This window comes from Triticum urartu, chromosome 5 (assembly GCF_003073215.2).
Source record: "Triticum urartu cultivar G1812 chromosome 5, Tu2.1, whole genome shotgun sequence".
Classification (NCBI taxonomy): domain Eukaryota; kingdom Viridiplantae; phylum Streptophyta; class Magnoliopsida; order Poales; family Poaceae; genus Triticum; species Triticum urartu.
The window spans coordinates 525812688-525836932 of NC_053026.1; the positions used below are offsets into that span (position 1 = coordinate 525812688).

At 43.6% G+C, this 24245-nt stretch overlaps 1 protein-coding gene and 1 long non-coding RNA gene across 2 annotated transcripts; both read left to right on the forward strand.

Annotated features, from left to right (window-relative positions):
* Positions 1-15504: 15504 nt before the first annotated feature.
* LOC125556575 lies at positions 15505-16531 on the forward strand. Its single transcript, XR_007305139.1, has 3 exons — positions 15505-15782; positions 15898-16042; positions 16124-16531. It is a non-coding gene; the product is annotated as an uncharacterized LOC125556575 (long non-coding RNA).
* A 1515-nt stretch (positions 16532-18046) lies between these two features.
* Positions 18047-20427, forward strand: LOC125507298 (histidine-containing phosphotransfer protein 2-like). The gene is made up of 4 exons (XM_048671923.1): positions 18047-18106; positions 18215-18351; positions 18439-18497; positions 20414-20427. Exons 1-4 carry the CDS (start codon positions 18047-18049, stop codon positions 20425-20427), a joined length of 270 nt encoding a protein of 89 aa, XP_048527880.1.
* The last annotated feature ends 3818 nt before the right edge of the window (positions 20428-24245 follow it).

The window sequence follows — 24245 nt, forward strand, 5'->3', positions numbered from 1 at the left end:
AGAAGGGAGTCACCCCTGAGTGCGGTAGTCGAGCGGTACCGGGCCGGTGCAACCGCATGGCCTTGAGCGCTCGGGCGGCTAATTCCTGAGCAGTAGAACCGTTCCAGACACCGGTGGTACCGGTACGACCGGACCAACCGGGCCACCATCGCCCGAGTACCGCATCAAAACAGAGGCCTGACCGGTACTTGGGCGGTGCCTGGCCGGAACAACCGCCCAAGACTTTGCTGAGCAAGTTGGCGGTACCACCGCCCGGAAGCAGCGATACAATGGCTGAGAGCTCCAAGTGGTACTACCGCTGGGGCACGCGGTACTACCGCTGGGACCAGACAAAAACCACTCTCAAGAAAACCAGAACTGCCATAACTTCTGCATATGAGCTCCGAATTGAGCAAACTCAAGCTTGTTGGAAATAAGACGACGAGTAGCATCAAAACAGCGACTGGATATAGTAAGAAGAGGCAGGGGAAGTATGCCAACAAATAGAGGAGTGAAACCTCCAACCGAGAAGAACCGGCAAAACCTCCAACATCGAAAACATCATAGAAGATGCAAGTGAACTCCGTTTTCAATGAACTCGAGCTTGTCATCAAGATGACCATAAGCTCTAAGACTCACAAAGAGAACCAAACAAGAACCAAGAAAGATGATGCAAGGATGCAATGGTTTGAGCTCTCTACGAACGATACGATCAAGCTACTCATCGAGAGCCCCCCTTGATAGTACGGCAATCGATCCTATAACCCGGTCTCCCAACTACCATCATGAGACCGGTAAAATAGAAAACCTATCAAGGGCAAACCTTTGCCTTGCACATGGTCCACTTGAGCTAGATGATGACAATCTTGACTCCCTCAAGTTGGACCACCTTACTTGATTGTGTTGACTCGATGAAGACTAGTTGATTGCTCCCCCATACTCCACTATGGGTGAGCCACTCTTCCGCACATCTTCACAAGTCCATTATCACCACAAAGGATGGCAAGCTTCAAGCATTTGATCTCTTCGTGATGCTCCACTTGAACTTGCACACCGCAACCTAACCCCACAAAGAACTCTCACGAAGACCATGGGTTAGTACATAAAGCGTAATTGACAATTCTTGCCATACCATGGGATCACTTGATCCCTCTCGGTACATCTTCTGCGCTTTGTGAGTTGATCAACTTGATTCACTCTTGACTTAGTCTTGATCATCCTTGAACCTTTCCAATTCTCTTCATTTGAATGATGTCTTGAAGGTAGACATGAATGATCACACAATCTTCTTCTTCAAGACATGCTTGCAATAAGCTCAACTCTCACATGACCAATCTTTGGATAATTCCTTGAATAACACCTTGGTCGACACAAACTCTCCTTGAAACCAACACATGTACTCCAAGAAAAGCCTATGGACAAAACCTTCAAATATAACTCAAGGCAACCATTAGTCCATAGAGATTGTCATCAATTACCAAAACCAAACACGGGGGCACCGCATGTTCTTTCAGGTAAGCTTATGATTAAGTCATTTACTGCAATCGTTCTTTTTGATACTGGTGCATCGCATTCATACATATCAAGGGGATTTGTGAATAAGTTTAAACTGCCAACCCAAACCCTTAGGACACCCATGTTAGTAACCTCGCAAGGAGCAAAGTATATGGCTGACCTTTGGTGTGATCGGTTACCATTAAGGATTGGTAACTACCTGTTTCCCTCAGACCTAATAGTATTGGAGTCACAAGGACTGGATGTGATATTAGGCATGGATTGGTTATCGAAGTATGGAGGGAACATTGACTGCGCCAGTAAGTCGATTTTGCTTACCACCCCAGAAGGAAGAAGGATCAAGTATGTATCCTCGCATGTGCCGAATAGGACTCAAGTAAATTCCTTATCAGCGGTTGTACAGGAGGAAGTACTAGTGGTGAAGGATTTCTCGGATGTATTTCCAGAAGAGTTGCTAGGCATGCCACCAGATAGAGACATTGAGTTTCTGATCGAGCTTTTGCCAGGCACAGGGCCAATATCTAAGAGACCGTATAGGATGCCCGCTAAGGATTTGGAGGAAATTAATAAACAGATTAAGGAGTTACTGTATAAAGGTTATATTCGCCCAAGCTCATCACCTTGGGGATCACCAGTACTTCTAGTGGAGAAGAAGGATGGATCGTTGAGGATGGTTGTTGATTATCGAGGACTGAATGAGGTGACGATCAAGAACAAGTACCCACTGCCGATGATCAATGACTTGTTTGACCAAATGCAAGGAGCTAAGGTATTTTCCAAGATCGATATGTGATCAGGGTACCACCAGCTGAAGATTCGAGAGCAGGATATACCTAAGACAGCTTTTACCACAAGGTAAGGACTATATGAGTATACCGTTATGTCATTTGGTCTGACTAACGCACCTCCCTATTTTATGAACATGATGAACAAGGTGTTTATGGAGTTTTTGGATAAGTTCGTCATGGTGTTCATTGATGATATTTTGGTTTATTCGAAGAATGAAGAGGAGCATAAGGAGCATTTGCGTTTGGTACTTGGGAAGCTTAGAGAACATCAGTTATACGCCAAGTTCAGCAAGTGTGAGTTTTGGTTGAAGGAAGTTGGATTCCTAGGACATGTTATATGCGGAAAAGGAATAGCCGTAGACCCTACCAAGGTCATTACTGTGGCAAATTGGGAAGCACCCGCGTCAGTTGGAGAGATCCGGAGTTTTCTTGGACTCGCAGGATACTACCGGAGGTTCATTGAGAATTTCTCGAAGATTGCAAAGCCCATGATAGAGTTGTTGAAGAAGGACACTAAGTTCAAATGGACTGAGAAATGTGAGGCCAGTTTTCAGGAGTTGAAGAAACACTTGGTTACAGCTCCAGTGTTGATTCTTCGAGATCAACGCAAGGATTACCAGGTGTATTGCGATGCTTCTCGTCGAGAACTTGGAGCAGTGCTTATGCAGGAAGGAAGAGTTGTATCTTATGCCTCACGACAGCTTAAACCCCATGATTTAAATTATTCTAGCCATGATTTGGAGTTAGCAGCCGTAGTGCATGAGTTGAAGACATGGAGACATTTTCTCATCGGAAATCATTGTGAGGTGTACACGGATCACAAGAGTTTGAAGTATATCTTCACGCAGAAGGAGTTGAATCTCAGGCAAAGGAGATGGTTGGAGCTCATTAAGGATTATGATATGAAGTTACATTATCATCCCGGAAAGGCTAACGTACTAGCCGATGCGTCGAGCCGCGAGAGTCATGTCAATACACTCATGACCGGAGAGTTACCCAAGGAGTTAGCAGAGGATCTTCGTGAGCTATGCTTGGAAATAGTTCCGAGGGGTTATGTAACAACATTGGAGATTCAGTCTACTTTGATGGATAAGATCAGAGAAGCTCAGAAGACGAACAAGGAGATTGCTGAGATAAAAGAGAGGATGAGCAAAGGAAAAGCTAAAGGATTTCGTGAAGATGAGCACGATACCCTATGGTTTGAAGACCGCGTATATGTGCCAAATGATCCGGAGATCAGGAAGTTGATTCTGCAAGAGGCCCACGATTCGCCATATTTGATTCACCCAGGAAATACCAAGATGTATCTGGATTTGAAGGATAGTTTCTGGTGGACCAGAATGAAGAAGGATATTGCGGAGTATGTAGCAGTATGTGATGTATGTCAGAGAGTGAAGGTAGAACATCAGAAGCGAGTGGGATTGTTACAGCCATTGTCGATACCCGAATGGAAGTGGGATAAACTAGGCATGGACTTTATCACAGGATTGCCCAGAACTCGTTCAGGCTATGACTCGGTATGGGTTGTAGTCGATCATTTGACGAAAGTAGCTCATTTCATCCCAGTGAAGACCACATACACCAGTGCTAAGTTGGCAAAGATTTACATGATCAGAATCGTTTGTCTGCATGGAGTTCCGGGGACCATTGTATCAGATAGAGGAGCCCAGTTTACCTCAAAGTTTTGGAATCAGTTGCATGAGACTTTGGGAACCAGACTAGAGTTCAGTACATCTTTTCATCCGCAGACAGATGGACAGACTGAGAGAGTCAATCAGATTTTGGAGGATATGTTGAGAGCTTGTGCGCTAGACTATGGATCTAGTTGGGACGACAATTTACCTTATGTAGAGTTCTCTTACAACAACAGCTATCAAGCCAGTTTGAAGATGGCCCCTTTCGAAGCATTGTACGGAAGGAGGTGCAGGACACCACTGTTGTGGGATGAAGTTGGAGACCGTCAGTTGTTTGGACAAGATTTGATTAAAGAGTCTGAAGAGAAGGCTGATATTCCTCTGAGAGATACAGTGCCACTGGAAGCGATTCAGCTGGATAGCGACTTGACCTACGAGGAGGAACCAGACAAGATTCTTGATTTTGCCAGCCAAGTCACACGCAGCAAGGTTATGAAGTTCTGTAAAGTTCAGTGGAGCCACCATACTGAGGATGAAGCCACCTGGGAACGAGAGGAAGACCTACGGAAGGATCACCCTCACCTATTTTCTAGCCAACCCGAATCTCGAGGGCGAGATTCGTCTTAAGGGGGTAGGTTTGTAACATCCCAAATTTCCAATTTGAAATGTATGCATTAGATCATCATTGCATATCATATTTTATTGCATTTTGGTTTGATCCTAGAAATTCTACGCAACTCAAGGACCCACGGAGAGTTGAGGATTTCATTATTTTCATATTTGAGTTTTTCTGGGCCCTCTGCCTGGTCCTCTGAACCAAGTTGCCCTGAGATCTTTGAAGACTAAAGCCTTTGGTGCATGAAATCCATCACCACATTCTTTAAACAAATGCCCGAGGTATCCACAAACTGCACACCAGTCAGGGAGACGCTCATATTTCACCCTGAAAATCACCCTTTCAAGTGCATCCTTTTTCCTGATCACCAGCGACACAGCGGTCTTGAGAGGCTTTGTGACATCAATCCTCAGACGGACCCGAGCAAAGTTTCCTTCAAAATCATGTGATTTTGGTTCAGCATAAATAAACTCCCCTACCGTAGAGGATAGGGCTTTGATCTTGGGAAAGAAACCGTCCGGCAAGTCATGTATCTGCATCCATATGTCAATCGTTTTGAACTCTATTGTCGATGGCTTTGTGAAGCCATCGTAGGGCGCAAGAACCACTGCCTTCCCTTTGAACTGCCATGGACCCTCCTCCATCACGCGCTCCCAATCGCCCAGACAACCAAATTGCATCGTGTATAGGTTCTCTTCCAGGGGTCGTATCTTAACCTCTTTCGCCAAGTCCCATGCTATCTTCATGTTTCTGAAAAACCAGTATTGACTGTAGGGTTTTTCAGTATGAACCCTAGCGATCGCCATCCAACGAGGTGCCTCCGCCGGAAGTTCCTCATCCTCAATCACAACATCTTGCAGGTTATCCTCAGTCAGCCCTAGTTCTTCCATCATCGCTTCCAGATCAGAGACTGCATGCCCCGATCCAGACGCTGTATCTGCCATTGTCCCTTGCCCGAGAAGTTTGAGATCCGCGGGCGGTATGGTTCCTAGAGATCCTCGACCCCCCACCCTGCTAGCGAGGCTCTAATAACATTATTGGTAGCCCCCGGGACTGAGTGGTATGGGCCTGGTACCGGGCTTCGTTTTTGTTGAACTATGCCTTCTTGTTTATAGCCCTAGGGTTTATTGAATATATATGTCTTCATTTTGCAGGAACTTGAAGACCGGAATCACGAGCAGGCCTCCGAGAATACAGCTTCAGGCCCGACGGCCTGCCAACAAGAAATTGGAGCGCACATGTGCCAATGCTATTCGTAAGTTTTGGTCTTCCTAGTCCATATTCGTAAATATCAAACATAATTTTGATATTTCTTTAGTAAATTTGAAAAAAATCATCACATTGTTTTAAAAATAAACATTTAAAATTTTTGTAAATTTGGCATTTCCGAAACTTTTTTAATATTTTGAAAATTTGTTCTTGCTTCTCAAGAGATGATCTCAAGTGTTTGCATAAATATTCTTGACATAAAAAATATTATAGCATTTTCAAGAAAATTAAAGTATGTACCCATTTTAAATAAATTTCCTATAATTTTAGAAACAAATTAAAACTTTTTAAAATTATGCTTTCCTGTTCTTTCAAAAAATGAATGAAGACAAAAACAAATGGCCACTACAGTAATTGTGTTGCTACAATGCGCCAATGGGACGACCGAGTAGAGGCGCTCCTGTGAGTGGTAGGCCGACACTTTGACGCTTAATGCGTCACATAGGATGCCCCGTTAGTTGGTCTCCTTCTTAAGTGCAAGTTTCATGAGACCAACTAACATCATTTTCAAGCAAATCCATAGAGTCTTAAGAGCAATACATATAGAGATATCAATTTATTGAGTGAGGGGAAGTTTATTCTTGGCCCATAAATTTTACCGAAGTTTATTTTACAGCCTTCCACTTATTATTAACATTTCTGGCGACTAGTCATGTTTTGCACATGGCGTTATTGAGTTTCTTTTGAAGGTCCGTACATGCATATTTGTATGCATAGGTCTTGTCTAGAAAAGAAGTGTGTGTGCCACAATCTTTCGCAATACTTTTTTTGGCTAATATATATATGTGGCTTTTTCTATATGTAAATTAAGCTACTTATTCCTTTCGATGGAAATCTCTGTTTAAACCAATCATGTCTACTTTCATGGTGGAAAGTTTTTCTGGTAGTGCTGACATGGACAATGCTTCGGTGCCTTAAGGCACCTGCCTTTGTATCTATAACATGTGGACCCAACGGGTGGCTGGTCCACATGTCAGTGACCCAAAGTCAGGTGCCTTTAAGGCACCGAAGCTGCGTCCTGCTGACATTGTGAGATTTTGGGAACATGCTTAGTTATAAGATAAATTATCTTTATGTACTTTACCATGGTTTATATGACATTTGTAAGGAAATAAATTTTCTAGTAAGTGACTTCTTCCCGCCTTCTCCTAATTGGACCTTGAGAAGATGCCTTGCTTGGTCCTCATCACACACAAATAACATGAAGTTTATGTTGGTAGTGGAGATTTGTTATTATTGCATTTTGTAATTTATGGTAAGGTCAGTGGTCAGTGTCACTTGACTATGTTATGTCAAAACTGGGAACTTCCACTTATCATTTTAGTTGGGACGACAATTTGCCTTATGCAGAGTTCTCTTACAACAACAGTTATCAAGCCAGTTTGAAGATGGCCCCTTTCGAAGCATTGTACGGAAGGAGGTGCAGGACACCACTATTGTGGGATGAAGTTGGAGGCCGTCAGTTGTTTGGACCAGATTTGATTAAAGAGTCTGAAGAGAAGGCTGATATTCCTCTGAGAGATACAGTGCCACTGGAAGCGATTCAGTTGGATAGCGACTTGACCTACGAGGAGAAACCAGACAAGATTCTTGATTTTGCCAGCCGAGTCACACGCAACAAGGTTATCAAGTTCTGTAAAGTTCAGTGGAGCCACCATACTGAGGATGAAGCCACCTAGGAACGAGAGGAAGACCTACGGAAGGATCACCCTCACCTATTTTCTAGCCAACCCGAATCTCGAGGGTGAGATTCATCTTAAGGGGGTAGGTTTGTAACATCCCAAATTTCCAATTTGAAATGTATGCATTAGATCATCATTGCATATCATATTTTATTGCATTTTGGTTTGATCCTAGAAATTCTACGCAACTCAAGGACCCACAGAGAGTTGGGGATTTCATTATTTTCATATTTGAGTTTTTCCCAAATTTTGAAAATGAGGAACGTTTGATTTTAATTATTTTCTTTTCGAATATTTCTTTTATGAAACTAAAAAGAGAGGGGATAAAATGACTTCCCCTAAATAAAGAAATATTGGAGATTTAATACTAAAATCAAATATGATTTTATTCGGAGTTTTGCCGCTATTTTATTTGGATTAGGAAAATATGCGTTTTTCAAAATTGCATTAGAGGACCAAATAAATGTTCACCTTGTCCGTTAGATTTTTAGAGGACGGGAAAAATTTATTTCAGGATTTTTGGAGTCCGTTTAGTATTGCTTTTCTTTGTTTTCCAAGCGGAATTATTTTTAAAAAAAGTCAACCGACCTAGTCGGGCCGTAACCGACTAGGACTCTAGCCCGGCCGGCCTCTTATAAGCCGAGCCGCAGCCCGCCAGCCCATCCCACCCCGAAAACCCTAGCCAGCAGCCACCGCCGCCGTCTCGCCCGCTCGCCGCCGGAGCCGCCCCGCCCGCCGCCGACCGGAGCCGTCCCGCCGCCATCGCCGGACCTCGTCGAGGTACCCGCCATTTTTGTTAAAATCGATCGGTTTTATTCCGAAAACCTAGATTTCTTTTTTTGTTTAGATCGGTTCGGTTTTCCGTCCGTTTATTTAATTAGCGAACGCTCATTCGTACGTTCGTTTTAAGGAACGGTTTTCGCCCGTTAATCGCAGGCAACGAACGTTCGTTCGTTAGCCTATTCGTCGGTTTTCTTTTTCCAGGGTTTTTCCGCGATTATTTTCGATCGTGATTTATGCCCTAATCTTCGTTCTAGTATAACTTTTCGCTCGTTAGTCGGAATCAGGCGATTCAAGCGCCTAGATCTTCCTCTCGAAGCCTTCTTTCTGTTTAATCAACTTGAACAAGATTTTGCTATTGTAAAATTTGACTTAAGTTCAGATTAGTAAACGGATCTTGTTTCTTTCATAGTTTGAGTTTTGTTGCTTCATTTGATTTGATTCTTTTTGCAAACCGGAGTTCTTAAGTTGAACTTTCTGGTTATATTTCTTATTTGAGTTTTACCCGTGCTTCTAGTTGAGTGCTTATTATATGCTTGTTGTTTGCGATAGAGTGCCCGGAGTGCGAAGCGTGCTACTACGAGTCTCTAGGTTTCTCGGATCATCAGCAAGGCAAGTAACACTTTGATCATACCTTTTTACTACCCAGTTTTATTGCATTAGATCAATCCTCAAACACTTGCATGATTAGGATCTGTTTAAATTGTGGGTTTTGGGAAGTAGTTGAGGTAGTACCTATTCACCTGTTTATTTTCAAACCTCGGGAGTAACTTCTACGTTGCCTATATTGCTATGCTATGCTCGTAGACGTGGATTGAGTTCGAGAGTATTCACGACAGATGTGAGTTATATATTAATGGTTCAACTTAAGGTGGCAACTTGAATACACATCTGGGTGGATTGCATGTGGGCACCTGGAGAACCCAATGTCGTCCTAGGATATCCCGGAGGACCCGTGTGATCATCCTACGGCCCGCCACCGAGGCTCAAAGGGACCATAAGATTATTCATGCTAGAAACTTCTGTGTGCAGCCACATGCTATTATGGGCTCTAGCATAGTTGAGTAAGTTGCGTGAAGCTCTTGAAGAGGTAGACTAACAGATGTAGTGGGTTGTCGATGGTATAGTCTACCTAGAGTAGAGAGTTAATGCTTCAGAAAGACTGTGTCTCGAATCTCCGACCATGGATGTATTCGAGTCTTGTGGGGAAAAGTGTGCAAATCTCTGCAGAGTGTATAAACTAATCATGGTTAGCCGTGTCCCCGGTTATGGACATCTTGATCATCTGGTTCTTGGATTATCATGATTGATCTCATCACTCTTAATATAATTTGATTGGGTTTAATGATGATGTTTAATTAGGATTGAGTTGGAGGAACCTTCTCAATGTTTAACGACTACCATGATAGTTAAACAAATTTATTCCTTTATTGTAGGGAAAAATTGGCTTTTCACAAAAACTTATTAACCATACAGCCTCCACCAGCCATTTATGCATGTAGTGATAGCAATTATTCTGTTCGTTATTCTCTTGTGTTACTTTGCCAGCATATTCCATGTGCTGGCCCGTTTCGGGCTGCAACGTTCATGTTGCAGACTTTTTAGACGACGAGTAAGGAGCTATAGGTCGTTGTCTTTCACTCTGTGATGCCGTTGGAGTTGATGGACTCATTTTATCTTCGAAGCCTTCCGTTGTTATCGTATTAGATGGCCTTAAGCCATATTTATTGTTTTAAGTTCTCTTTTGAGACATTCGATGTAATAAGTGTGTGATTGCTATTCTGTTATAAATCCTCAAGTACTGTGCGTGTTAGCATTACCGATCCAGGGATGACACTGATGCACAGAGATCGGACTGTTTGAGGTCTGGTCGCTACAGGCAGAGAGGCACGTATATGGGCGATCTCCGCACGACGCGCCGCCCCGGTGGGCGGCGGTGGCACCGGGACCCTGCCGGTACTGATCCTCCACGCCCCGGGCACCCGCATGTCCGGCGGGACCGGGTGCTCGGGCTCATAGAGAAGCCGAGCTTCGTCCTCGTGAAGGTGGCGGCGGCCGAAGCTGTTCGCCGCCACGCTGTCGCCTGGAAAGCGCTCGGCCATTGGCTGAACTGGAAACGGCGAGAAGAGAGGGAGGAACAGGGGCGTCGAGGAACAGGGGCGTCGGTGGTGGAGAGTCTGTGCGTCACCAGTGCGGGAGGGGTCGGCTTATATAGGCGGCGCTTGCGTGGCCGCCGTGTGTACGCGTGGCGGGTGAGGTATGCGCGTCGTCCCGTCTTCACTATGCCGCCCGTGAGGCATCAATGGAGGAGGCTGACCGGTGCGGCAGCACGCGGCAGCTTTGGCATTGATTTCGCCACGAGAACCGAGGCGATGAGAACGATGAAGCGACGAGAAGAGCCGAGTTGCTGCCAAGGAGGGCCCGCTGATTTTCGTGCGAAAAACGATTCGGCCAGTGCCCCCCCAAGCGCCCCCCCCCCAGCGCGCCGGGTTCGGCCTGAGTCCGCCGGCGCTAATTTCGGTCCGAGCCGGCGAAAAAAGGGCCTTTGGGGACGCAACTGGGCCGATTTTTCGGTGCCAGCGGTCGAAAAATTGCCTGAGGGGCCTTATTGGGGGCGCGGCTGGAGATGCTCTAAGATACAATATATATACTCAGCAACGATCCTAGTTGGACTAGGAATCCTAGGAGACCACGTACACATGCCGTGCACTACTACTACATGTTTAAGTCTAATAATCATCCCACTAAACACAATGTGGACCTAAACACGACGTCATCATGTCACTGCTCCAACGCCAATTCTTCTTCGCATCTCCAAGACCTTCTCTCGATTCAAAGCCTTGGTTAGGATGTCCGCCAGCTGATTATCGGTGCGATTGTAGTTGATCTCCATCTTCCCTTCTTCCACGCAGTCCTTTATGTAATGATACATCGTATCAATCTGCTTGCTCCTTTCACACCGCACTGGATCCTCACGTAGAAAAGCCGTAGACTCACTGTCAACATTGAGCACCACCTATTTCGAGTCTCGATTCATGAGATCGCCGTGTAGCCTTCCTAGCCACACACCTTGATACACCGCTTCACTTGTAGTTGATGTCACCACTTTCTGCTTTCGTGATAGCCAGCTTACTATGCTTCCACCAAGGAAATATGCCACGTCCGAGGTACTCTTACGGTCGTCGACAATTCCTTCCTTGTCACTACCACTATAGCCGAGTAGTTTCACCATCTCCTTCTTGCTCAGCTCAAGACGAGGTTCCATTGAAGCGACAATGTGATTGCAATCATTCATGCCATGGATTTCAAGTACCTTTCTTGCATATGCCTCCAGGCATAGTGTGATCCTCTCTGGCTTTTGATGTATCCTGATGCCGAGGTAGTAACTCATTGGCCCTAGATCATCCATCTTGAAAAACTCCTTCATTTGTAGCTTGAATTTTGTAATCACCTCGTCAGCCACGTTAGCCACCTATTACACCCTCTCTTGCGTGTATACAATTGACACTGGTACACAACTGGCTTTAAAGACGGTTCTGTTAGACAGACCTTGGTCAATTTTAGGTTTCCATTACTAGCTTGAGGCCTCAAAACTATCAGGAAGCGAAAAATGTTTTATGACTATTTTAATTTATGTTTTTGCAGCCAGCCCTGCTATCTAAATCACAATGAATGGTACACGGCAAGTGATCTATGACCAACCAAACATATGATTGTAGGATTGAAGAGGTGTCAAAGGCCAGGGTGAAATCTCCGCTCTGCTTACCGATGCTGGTATCAGCAACACATGAGGATGTCATCCCTTTTTGGGGGCATTGACATGGCCTTTCTCCTGTGTGCCTCTTCGAGCACTGGGGGAAACACTAGGTCCGGTTGCCCGGATCGGATGACGGCAGCATACCAACGTCGTCCCCTTCATGAAGTGTTGTCTTGGTTTCTCGTGGTGTCTCCAGTGTTGGAATTGACAATGTCAGACGTCATGCTCGGTTTTGGGCGGCTTCTCAAGATGGGGGAATTCAGGGTGTAATGTAGAACTCGCCATCGCTTCCTTCGTGGCTTCTTCCTCCGGCACTATTTAGTCCTGCAATCCACTTGTCCACTCCTCTAGATAGACTCTTAATCTGTCCCGGATCGTGGCCGCATGACGGAGGTGCCTAGCATTGGTCGGGACAAGCTCTATCTACTTTGGGTCTCGTATTCTTGCCTTCCATGACTGGAGTTCGGGATAGGCGAGTATGTGATGTGTTGTAACCCCCCTCCCTCCCTTATCTTACTTCGGTATAACCCGGAGAAAGTCGGCACCGCCAAAAAATATCTCGGTTTATACAGGAAACTTGGCATAACCCAGAGTAAGATGATCACCCTCAAAATAATATTTGTTGGCAAGGTCCTCGGGCAGCCAAGAGTAAGTTGAGAACCCACCAAAAAATATCTCGGTTTATACAGAAATTTCGGCATAGAACGGAAAAAACACTCGGCTTACACCAGAGGCTCAGCAAAGTACTTGCCACGTGGCCATCCTCATCGCACTTGTTGGCTCCATGACGACAATTGCAATAAGCCGAGTACCATCTAACGGCACACTGTGTTTACATATTTCCTTTTCTTTTTAAATATGCCTTAATGTAAGCCAAGTGCTTGATAAAAACACTCGACTTACACTTGTGAATTTTGTTTCCATGCATTTTTCCATTAGATAATACACAAAGTCTATTTTTTTCAGTTTTAGTGTTCTTTTATTGTATATTCTTTCTTCCCCATCTCTTTCCCGCCAATTTTCAGCCACCCATTATAATCCCTCTACTTCTCACTCTTTCTATCGTTACCGCCACTTTGCCATTTCAAAGTTGTCTATTGACTTTTTCCTCATTACACAACCCTAGTGTACCAAGGCTAGGTCCCCATGCAAATGGAGGAGTTGTTCTGATACTTGCTCATTACGAGGAGTGGTTCTGACAATCTGAATAAACATGTCCATGCGGTGGGTGGTAGTGGGGAGGGATCTCGTGTGTCGGCGTTTGTATCTGAAGAAGATCATTATGAGGAAAATTTTGGAGTTCACTTTAGATTACATCCAAGCTCTCTGAGATTTTCTAACGCGCAAGTCGGTTTTGAAAGTGGTTTTTCATTTAAGAGAAAGTGAAACTCAGATTTCAAAATTACTACAAAATTTTGGTTGGTATTGAAACTTTTGCAGCCTAAAAGTTTCGGGTAAGTTTCAAACTATCAAATCAAATTTAAATTAGCTAGAAAAATAAAATACAAAGAATTTTGATAGATTTAAATCTGAAATAATTTTGAATTTTCTCAAATTATGATATTTCAAGTTGCAAGCCCGATCCCCCAACCCCACGTGAGCAAGTCTATTTCCTTCCTTTTTGATAGCCTAGTTTTTTTCGTTTTGTCAAGAACGTGCAAGCAGCCTAGCGCTGGCGGGCTGAGGCCTGGTGTGGCCACCCGGCCCATGGGCGGAGCGGGAGCATGTACGAATAAAAAAGTTGACCAACGTACGAAAAAATGTTGACTCGAGAAAAAGGATGAAAATCTGGTATTGATGTACGAAAATGGATGAAAATTTGGGGGGAAGAATATTTCCTCCTTTTAATAGTAGGTATAGATAATGCAGAGCCTTCTAATATATCGTGGCCATTAAATATTAAATATAATGGCTAATTGTGGATGTGAATTAACGTGGAGGCACGAAAGGTGCCTCCAATTAGTAAATATTTAGGATATATGATATAAGATGATGATCTCGTTCACAAATATATGGTTATAAGAAAAGTCCTCATGCCCATGCCTATTTTTATTATAAGTGTTTTCAGTTTCAACTTGATTTTGATCAGGTCAAAAGTTGGAACTAATAGGCTTGCAAAAGCTTGGTAGAAACCCCTGACTTTAAGGGTCCCTTCCTCTTGTGGGTTCGATAACTCGGGGTCACCCCCAGGAAAAGGCGAGAATCCTTTCTGCTCCTTTATCGGGTCACTAAAGGAACCAATTAGTCATGCAAGAGTACGTGCCCTTTGTCGGTCATGTTGGAGCCCCCTTGCCTTGCCAGATCTTTGACCTAGCCATGGCAAGGCTGCTAGAGTCCATTCCCGACGAGGGCTCCGTGGCCGGCCATGCTCCCTCCAAGAAGAAGAAGGAGGTCATTGTAGCCCCTAAAGAGGAGGTGAGCATGGCTCTTGCGACTACCAAAGAGGAGGAGCCGATGACGACTGCGAGGAGGAGATAGGCAATGATGCCAAGGAGGAGGACAATGTGTCCTTCAAGGAGGAAGAGGCCATAGGCGAGGAGGACACCACCGTGCTTTCACCTTCGCAGGGTCTGAATAGGGGCCACAACGGAGAGGCTTCCTCCATCGCGGTGGGATATCAAGATCAACAACAAGGCTCGTCGAGAATCGATGAGCCCGTTGGGGCTCTGGGCGCCTCTAGTGCAGGCGGTCCCTGTCACCTGTGTTTTGATTTTCGGTTTGAGCTTTTTTTCGCCCTAGGTCGAAATGGCCGAATTTCAGCCATTTTCAAAATTTCCAGCTGAAATTTGACCAAATTTTGACTGCAATTTGACATAAATTTAACCAAAATTTGTCAAATTTGAGTAATTTCGGCCTAAATATACTTTTCGCCTCAGGCCGAGATGGCCGAAATCCACTTTTTGCGGCCGAAAATCAAAACACAGCCTGTCACAGTGTTAAAGCCGCCGCAAAAGCATAACGTCCATGTGAAGGGCTGGTAAGTCCTCTGACTATGTCTTTGACATTGCTTCTTGATGATACTTTCTATGTTCCCACCTAAGTCTCACCCCTTCAGGCCCGCCCGTTCAATCAAGGAGGTCGGCGTGGCTTGGGGTTCTACCGGTGGTGCCTGAAGCCCCCGCGTCTGGCGATCGTGATGCCGCAGTGAATGATTAGGAGTAGTCGTTGGATACCTCCATGACCAGAGGAGGTAAGGGCATTGTCATTGTCTTTTTTTCATTTTTAGGCGCAATGAGACGTAATCATAGTTCTGCCTGCTGGTGAACTGCAATTGCTTCTTCTTCTCTTGTTATTTAGGAGCTCATGGTTGTAATCGGGCCCGAGCAGTAGGTAACTGACCTTCTTGCTGCCACCGAGGTGGGGCGGGGAAGTCCCATGCTAATGTTTCAAAGGAGGCAGCCGGCGTCACTGTCAAGGCAGTCGCGTCTAGCGCTCTTCGTATTGTGGTGTCGCCTGACGCAGTGTACACCAGTGGAGCCTGCACCCAAGGTCACGCTCCCACTTGTGCCTCTGCCGAGGCCTGCCGCCCATGCCTCGAAGTCTGAGGACACTGACCTGGACATGAGGCATACGAAGGAGAGACGGGAGGTGACGGACTTGCAATTGGTTGTGGTGTCATTGGCCTCTCTCTCCCAAAGGGGAGCGAGTAGGGACCGGACGTGCCGGAGGAGACCAGGGCCGCCATGGATGGAGCCATCGAGGAGATGAAGCTCTTCTAATCCACCATCCGGACACTGGGCTTGTTAGTGACCCTGGTTCACAGTAAGTATTTTTTATTTTTGCTAGTTGTTTATGGTAGTAGTAGCCCCAGGTGTGAGTGTGGTATCGGCCTGGTATCAGGCTTTGTTTTTGTTGAACTATGCCTACTTCTTTGTAGGCTCGCAGTTTATTGAATATATATGTATTCATCTTGCGGAAACGGGAAGACCGGAACCGCGAGCTGGCCTCCGAGAATTTGGAGCTACGCAAACAGCTTGAGGCCCGGCGGTGCGCCAATGAGAACTTGGAGCGCGCATGTGCTCGTAAGCTCTCGTCTTCCTAGTCCATATTCTCCTTGGTTAGTATTGTTCTGTCTTGAGCTCTGAATTCGGATTGCCCCGCAGCCCCCGAGGAGGTGGCCCAGCTCCAGCAAGCTTGAAGGATACCAACCGCCTGCGCGATGAGGCGAAGGACGCCATGCGTGCTGACGAGGAGGCCAGTGGTCTGAAGAAGGCCATCCGTGGCTTATTTTGACAAAGATTACCCTATTTAAGGGAAATTCTTTCATCTTAATCAAATTTAACCACATATGTGGTGGGTTTTATTCCTTATTGCACTTCCTACCAAGATGGTCCCATATGCCACTCGATTTTTTTCCCGTCCAGCCAGACATGCTTACGTTTAGATGCATATGAATATGACATATGTGGCTATAATTGTGTTCAATACACATATTTCAATATGTGGTATGTACACATTTTTTCTTGCGGGTAATATGTGGTACATATACAAAAGGGATAAATGTGTGGATCTAAAAATAGCCTACTATTTGATATTTCAAGTACACAAATGTGTACTTCTTGTATTGCTCAAATGTTGTAGTGATATACTTTTTTTGCAGGGATCCGAGGACTGTTTGTTAATAACACATTACACATTACATAGAATACACAAGCGCACATGTAGAATAGTTTCAGGAAATTTTGAGAACTTCTAAATGCAAAGTTTTGGAATGACTCAAAATGTGGAGTCGAGCACTATGCCTATTACCACACGGGATGTGTGGTAAACACCTTTTGAATTGAAACTAGGTTATGATGATTTAAGTCGAGATTAAAAGAAGTCTAAAAAATAGTACTATGCCATATTCGATGCTCACTATGATAAGTAGTGCGAGTGATACACTGGAGCCTCCGCATGCGCTGCTGGGAGATGGGCGGTAGCGCCGGTGAACAGGTTGAGCAACATCATGGAGGAAGCCCGCAACCTCGTCCACCTATGTCAGCCAACCCCGGTGACAAGCTGTGCATCGCCTTGCGGCCCAATGCCATGAGTTTACTCTATAAGATCTCCCAATCGTCTATCACCTGCTAAAAATTGGCAGCACGACGCTTCAGCAACGACACATGTCACTAAACCTGGGATTCAACATAAAAAAATAGAATCACTACTTTCATAAGCATATGCAACCTCAAATTTTTGGACCAGATTCAAACCAAATTTAAGTTAGATAGAATTATTAAAATGCCATGAATTATGATAGATCAAAATCGAAAAGGATTTTTTAATCTTATGAAATTGGATATTTTAGTGAGATCTAGATTTTTGTGTTAGCAAAATTTCAAACCTCAGTGCAACTTGTACTTTTTCATTAAGTTGCAATTTTGTAAAAGAAAGTGCAATATGATTTTTTTTTCATTAAGCAAAACTAGCACTCCCCCTCTCCCCGTCCTGGGTCATGATCCATCACTGGATCACCTCCCCTTTGGCCAGCCACCAACCACCTACTTCATAGCAATCCATTTCACTCTCTTTTCCTTGAGACCATGGCGGGGCCCTCCACTCTTCAGAGAAGTCCGAGACTGGAGGCCAAGTGGCTAGGACGCATCACGGATCTGTCGTGCGAGCTCCTATGGTGCATCGCCCAAAGGCTCCCGTCAAGCCGAGACATCGCCAGCTTCCGGCTGATGGGCAGGCCCATGTTAGAGCACGTCTGCGGATGTTTAGGGGGCTTGATTTGCTATATGCTGTAGATGATTTGAGGGATGCAATGTGCAAGAGCGATGCAGCGAGGCCACACTGCTAGACTACATGACGTCCGTCTTGCAAATGCTCATTAAACGTGAGAGAGGGAACACGGAGAAGGCCAGAAATTGCCAGTAAATACGAACACATTCAATGCGTTCCAACTATATATATCCAACACGAAACTAAATATGCTTTGGCTGTAGCAATTAAAAACCAAATATTTTCCTCCACCACCACCACAGCTTCGGATCCCTTCAGCAGGTTCTCCGCCACCAGATCCGCTCCAGCACCTCCTCACAATGGTCGCCGCAACGCTCAGGGCCCAAATAAACACCCATGTCGCATCCATGTTCGCCTCGGTGAGTCCATCCCCTCGGCGTCCCTCCCATCTAGACCCCGGTAGTGTGGTTGTTCCGGCGGGCTCGGTAACTAGTTTATCTTTGCCTCTCGTGATGTGATCCATCCAGGGCATGCTGGACGAGAATTTCCAGCAACTGCAGTCGATGGAGGAGGATGGCAGCGCAGCCCTGGGCTATGTCGCCGACATCATCAACCTCTTCATCAACAACACCAACAGGATCCTCAACGACATCACCGCCCTGCTGTCTGCCCTACTCTCTTCCTCTGCTTTTGTTATCTTGTCTCGATCGGGTACTCATTGATCTTGTCTGCTCTGCTTTCCGGCCCGCAGGAACCAGCTCGTAGTGAACTTCGACATGGTGGATGTCCTTGTGCGGGGTGCAGCTACAGGTATAATGATGATAAACCCTTTCTTTCCCTCCCCATTTTTAACTGCGTATGTGATTGTTTCTGTGTTACTCCATATCGTGTGATTCTGATGTGTTTCTCATGAGCATGCCGTTCGTGGTGTCTGTGTTGTCGTGTAGCCATAAGTAGAATTGCCAGATCTAGTTGTGTTTCAACGGGAGTACCGGTATTCCTCTGGATATGCTTTGGCCGCAGCAATTAAAAACCAAATATTTTATACTCCCTCCATTACTAAATATTTGTATGTAGTCCATATTGAAATACGTCAATATACATATGTATGTAGTTCATATTGAAATCTCTAAAAGAGACTTACACTCCGTATTTAGAAACGAAGGGAGTAGTAAGGAAACACGAGCGCATGCGTCCTGCATACACACTCCTCTCCCGCCGTATTCAATGTGCATTGAGAGTGGTTTTTCTACACCCCAGCTTGGTGCATCCCCGCTACACCCACACATAAAAACATAGCAAAACATTTCAAAGAAATCTGAAACTTTGTGGGAAGGACTATGAAAAAAACTTATAGGTGCTTGCAAAGTTTTGTGGTCAAATGTTATTCGAGGAGCTATGTACAAAAATACAGAATTACTCAAAATGTATGTGCACTGTTTGAGCAGAATTTCTTTTTTTTTTGGTATAGAGCTCTTCGGATGTCATTTGACGACCAAACTTTGTAAGTGTCTATAACATTTGTTCATAATCATTCCCACAAAGTTTTGTATTTTTCGAAATGTTTGGCTATGTTTTCTTCCTTGGGTGTAGCGTGGTCAAATGATATTCGAGGTCGGTCGTGCACTATTACGGCAGCACGTTCCTAGCAATCGGTGAAGCCGTCGGGATCTCTGTCTGCAACCTCGCTAGTGCTACTCCGAGTGTGTGGGCGCTGTGGAGATGCTTCAGTCCGCCAGAATGGAGCTACCCCTGCAGCTACTTGCAAGTGGACGGCAAGCTTCACCTCGTTGGCACTGTGCTTGAGAATAACACCCGCCACACACCTGGGTCTACATGTGCGATGTCTTCGCCAAGAAACGGATGTGGTCTAGAGTGATGGATGTTGGCCATCGGACATTGTTCAAATATCTTCATGTCAGGCAATGGTGGAGTAAGCATTGCAGGGCTCATGATGAATTCTGTATACTTCTCCGAACATCTGGATGGCCGTCAAGAGGATCCAGATCATAAGTTGGAGATATTCGACATAGGCACGCCGGAGTTGTTATCTTATAAGAAAAAGGTCCAGGGTTTTTCGAGGCTCTTTGTTGGATTCAGCCAAAACCAAATCTATGGATGCTTGGCACGTACATCTCTGTCTTGTTAATTATTTGATGTTGTTTTTTGTCATATTTCCATCGGTGGGGCTATTATATTCTAGAAATCAGACCGTCTGTCTCACTATTCCATGTCAGTTTTCATTGAAACTAGCTAGGATATTCCGCTAATCATGATGCATGCGCTTGGTTCATTATTGTCAAGGGGGGCGAAAATATATTAGATGTCATACTTTGTGGATAGATCTTAGTCAATCAATGGTCAAAGTGGTGAAAGAATTAAGATGCCATATATATGGTCGTTATGATTTTGCAACCTCTAGATAGGGTTTATAGATTATGAAAACCCCAAGCATGTGATGTTCATGATAACGGGTAACGACAAAAGGGGAAATATGTCATACTCAGAGGATATGATGGCCGTCAGGAGGATCCAGACCATAAGTTGGAGATATTCGACATAGCCAATGGCATGTCGGAGTTGTTCTCTTCTAAGAAAAAGGCCCAGGGTTCTTCGGGTTCCTGGATTCAGCCCAAACCAAATCTATGGTGACAAGGTACGTACATATCTGTCCTGTTATTATTTGATGTTGTTTTTTGTTGTATCTTGATCTGTGGCGCTATTAGATTCTAGAAATTAGATTGTCTATCTCACTATTCCATGCCAGTTTTCGTTGTAACTAGGCTTTACATATTCTGCAAAATATTGATGTACGTGTTCGCCACAAATATTATATGTCATATTTTGTGGATCGGGCAATAGTCGATCAATGGTCAAAGTGAGGACAAAATTAAGACCCTGCAACCTCTAGATAAGGTTTATAGCTTATGAAAGAAAACCAGCGTATATCATTTTCATGATGACGGGTAGCGTCAAAAAGGGTCGAAATTTCATACTCGGTGGTTATGTCGTTTCCGATTTTCAACGGCAGTGGTAGTTAGCCCACTTAATTTTAGAACTAATGGTATTTGTCTAGTTACCAAATCCATGGTTTCCTAGGTCTAGCGGGTTTTCATGCTCTGCTAGAAATTTCAACCCTCCTGGTTGGCAAGAACGACAATCATGTATGGCAAGTTGGGAAACACATTTGGAAAACCCATCATTATTTCGTTTTGAAATTTAGATTGTGAATCATATGTGAACACTTACTCCACTCATGTTGTGTTTGTGTCATCTTGATTTTAAATGGCATAGGAATCACAAATATCAAGTTTGTGATCATACATGGGTAACAACAATAGGTTAGATTTGTGTCAACTATTGCATAGACCGTTATATGCTTTGCAACGATACTTACTTACATCATTTTATTTCTCTGGTTCTAGCTATATCTAGGGTTTGCCTGGTCTGCTAGGTATCTCAATTATTTTAGGTTCATCGTTATAAGTGACATCTGAAAAGTTATGTATGTGATGTCTGTGGGAAAGCCATTATTTTATTTCAAACAAGGATGGTAGGACCTTTCATCATACCCTTGAGGATGTAGCGTATCTACAATATAGATAACAAAATGACAAAAGAAAAGACTGAAGCATGAAACTGAGCACTTTAAAGTGGGCGGTTGAGAAAGTGGCAGCATTGCGCCTCAGCTCACAGGGTTTCAAATATTTGGATTCACTCTGCGTGCATAACTAATTACTTTGTCTGTGCTGCAGCGCGGCAAACATGCTAGTGCAGGTGGCGCATGATTTCTTCAACGGGATGAAAGGTTGGACACCGTCTGTTCCTAGGTTGGCCTGATGCTACTGCTGGTGAGAAGATGCTGAGAGGTGGATGAGTTGGAGTTCTTTACTTTGATTTGGTGAGGTTTCAGTTAGTGTTTCGTTTTGTTTCAAGCAGTTCTGGTTTTAAAGAAAGGAAGAACAACAATTGGGAGTGTTCTGTGTGTTAATATTTTACCTTCATCAGGGTTGCTCTGTGTTTTAGCAATTGTTGCCTTTTAGTACATTTTTTGTTCTGATCCTTCATGGTCTTGAAATTATTTTGGATATTGTTGTGTAAATTTTTCTACGGTCAGATCTATTGTCATTGTCCTTGTATTTTGCAGCGGCATTGTTCGTTGTGCATGCAGTTCACCTGCCAACATAGTTTGACTCTTCAACAGGGCATTTTCCATTTTTAGTTTTTTTTTATCATCCATGGCAGTTGCATATGTGTCCTACACTCCACACCCAGCGTACTAATTTGCATTCCTTACAGGATGCAACAAGTGTATTTTTACTGTTATGAGGACCATGGAATTTTCCCTGTTTGTTTATATGGTTTTCCCGTCTAGTGGCCAATTTAGCTGGTAGTAGGATGCACCCTTGGTCATATTCAATTGTCACATGAACCACATGTGTTGTGTGCTTGCCTCACTGAACTCTCTTAACTTGAGAATTTGTGTTCTATTTCCTCTCTTCTCTCAACTAGTGCGCATCTATATGATGAACAATGAACATGTGTATTAATTCTAGCTATTCCTTTTCACTTTTAAAACTTCAACATGTGTATTCTTCTTCTCAATGATCATTAAACAAGTTGACAGAAGATGCATTCGGAAATATTTCTGCAAACTTGATCAATGTTCAAAACATACATGAAAGATTGTAACATCAGTATAGTTCATTCTTGTACCTAGTAAAATTTAGCAAATCTTATCACAGAGTGAAAACAATGTCAAAATTAAAGTTCATGAACATTTTTTTTCAATTTCATGAATAGTTTTTCAATTCACAAACATTTTTTTAATCTGCGAACATTTCTGAATTTCATGAACTTTTTCTAAATATGCAAACACCTTCTCAAATTAGTGAACACTTTCCGAATCTATGAAAATTTACGAATCCGGAGATCTTTTGAATCCATGAACATTTTTTGAGTGAATGATCATATTTTGAATTTGTGAACAATTTCTGAATCTGCGAACTTATTTTGAGTGTTGCAACAATTTTTGAATCAGCAAACAGTTTTTATTTCATGAATATTTATTGAATTCATAACCATTTTAAGTTTCAGGATTTTTTTGAATTAACAAAATATTTTTCAAATCCATGAACATTTTTTAATGTTACGAACATTTTTTTAAATGTCGCAAACTTTTTTTGAGTCCATGAAAATTTATTTGCATCTGACAACAGTCTTCAAATCCGTGAGTAATTTTGGATTCCACAAACAAATATTAATATCATGAACATTTTTTAATGCGTGAATAATTGTTCAATATGTGTATTAAAAAAGTTTAGTGTATATTAAAAAATCAGTTTGTATTCAAAAATATGTTTATCATGTATTAATAAATGTTCTGTGGGTATATGTAAAAAAGTTTATCTTATATAAAAAAAGTTCACCGTATATTAAAAAAATTATGTAATGTATATTAGAAAAATCTTTAGTGTGTATTCCGAACATATTCATCATATAATAAAGAAAAGGAAAAGGAAACAAAATAAAGGAAAGAAAAGAAAAGCCCACAGTGCTAGCTGGTGAATGTGCACTTGCTTGTTGGCGCCTAGTCGATGGAGCAGACCCATGTAAGAGGGCATCTGAGTGCTGTCTATTTTAGTGCTCGCTATAAGCGACACACAACACTGCCCACACTTTGACGCTTAATGTGTGTGTGTGTGTGGGTGGGGGGGGATTAATTAAGAGGTACCCCTTGGAGGGCTCCATAGATGTCATTTTCTTTGTTTACTAGCGTGCAACTGATGTGTCTAGCATCCGCCACACCTCGCACGCATGGCACACCGGGGTTTATTTAGGATTTTTTTTTTGGCTTTCTGATTTTGCTTGGTTTTTAGGGAAGCGGTGCTTTCCCCGAGAAGCACACATACTTGTGCTTTTCTGGTTTTGGTTTTTTTTTTGCTTGTAGTTTTTCTCTTGCTTTTTTTTGTTTTTGTTTTTTTCATCCCTTTAGTCATAACTTTATCAAAATGTATTAACATGTGATCCAGTTTTAAAGATTTCAATGCGAGAAATTCAATGGTTCAAGAGATAAAAAGTTTTGAGAACATGAATTTAAGAAGAAGAAAAACTTTCAGATTACGACAAGTGGACACGTCAACACCAGAAGGTGGGAGTGACCTTTACAAAGAGTGTCTCTTAATTAATAACTTTGCTTAAGGTGTCACATAGGAGAAAGTCTCCATTCTCGGTTGCGATTTAACCACAAGAAGTACCTCTTAATTAGTGATTTCGCTTAATGCGTCATATAGGGGGAAATCCCCGGCGATTTGGGCACTAGGCCTATCATCAGCGGGCTGCGCTGTGCGGGCGTGCAAGTTAGCTAGTTGGGCCTAGAAGCAACAAGCAAGGCCCAAGAATTATCAATTTGCCCGGGCAAATCACGGCAAGCTCGCCGGCGAGTGAGCCCGCCGGGTCGCCAGGTACTGGCCCCGCCTTCCTGCTTCTCAGGAAATTCGTATACTCCAGACACACAATCATTCTTCCCAGCAGAAGAGGAAATCAAGCGTAGACGAG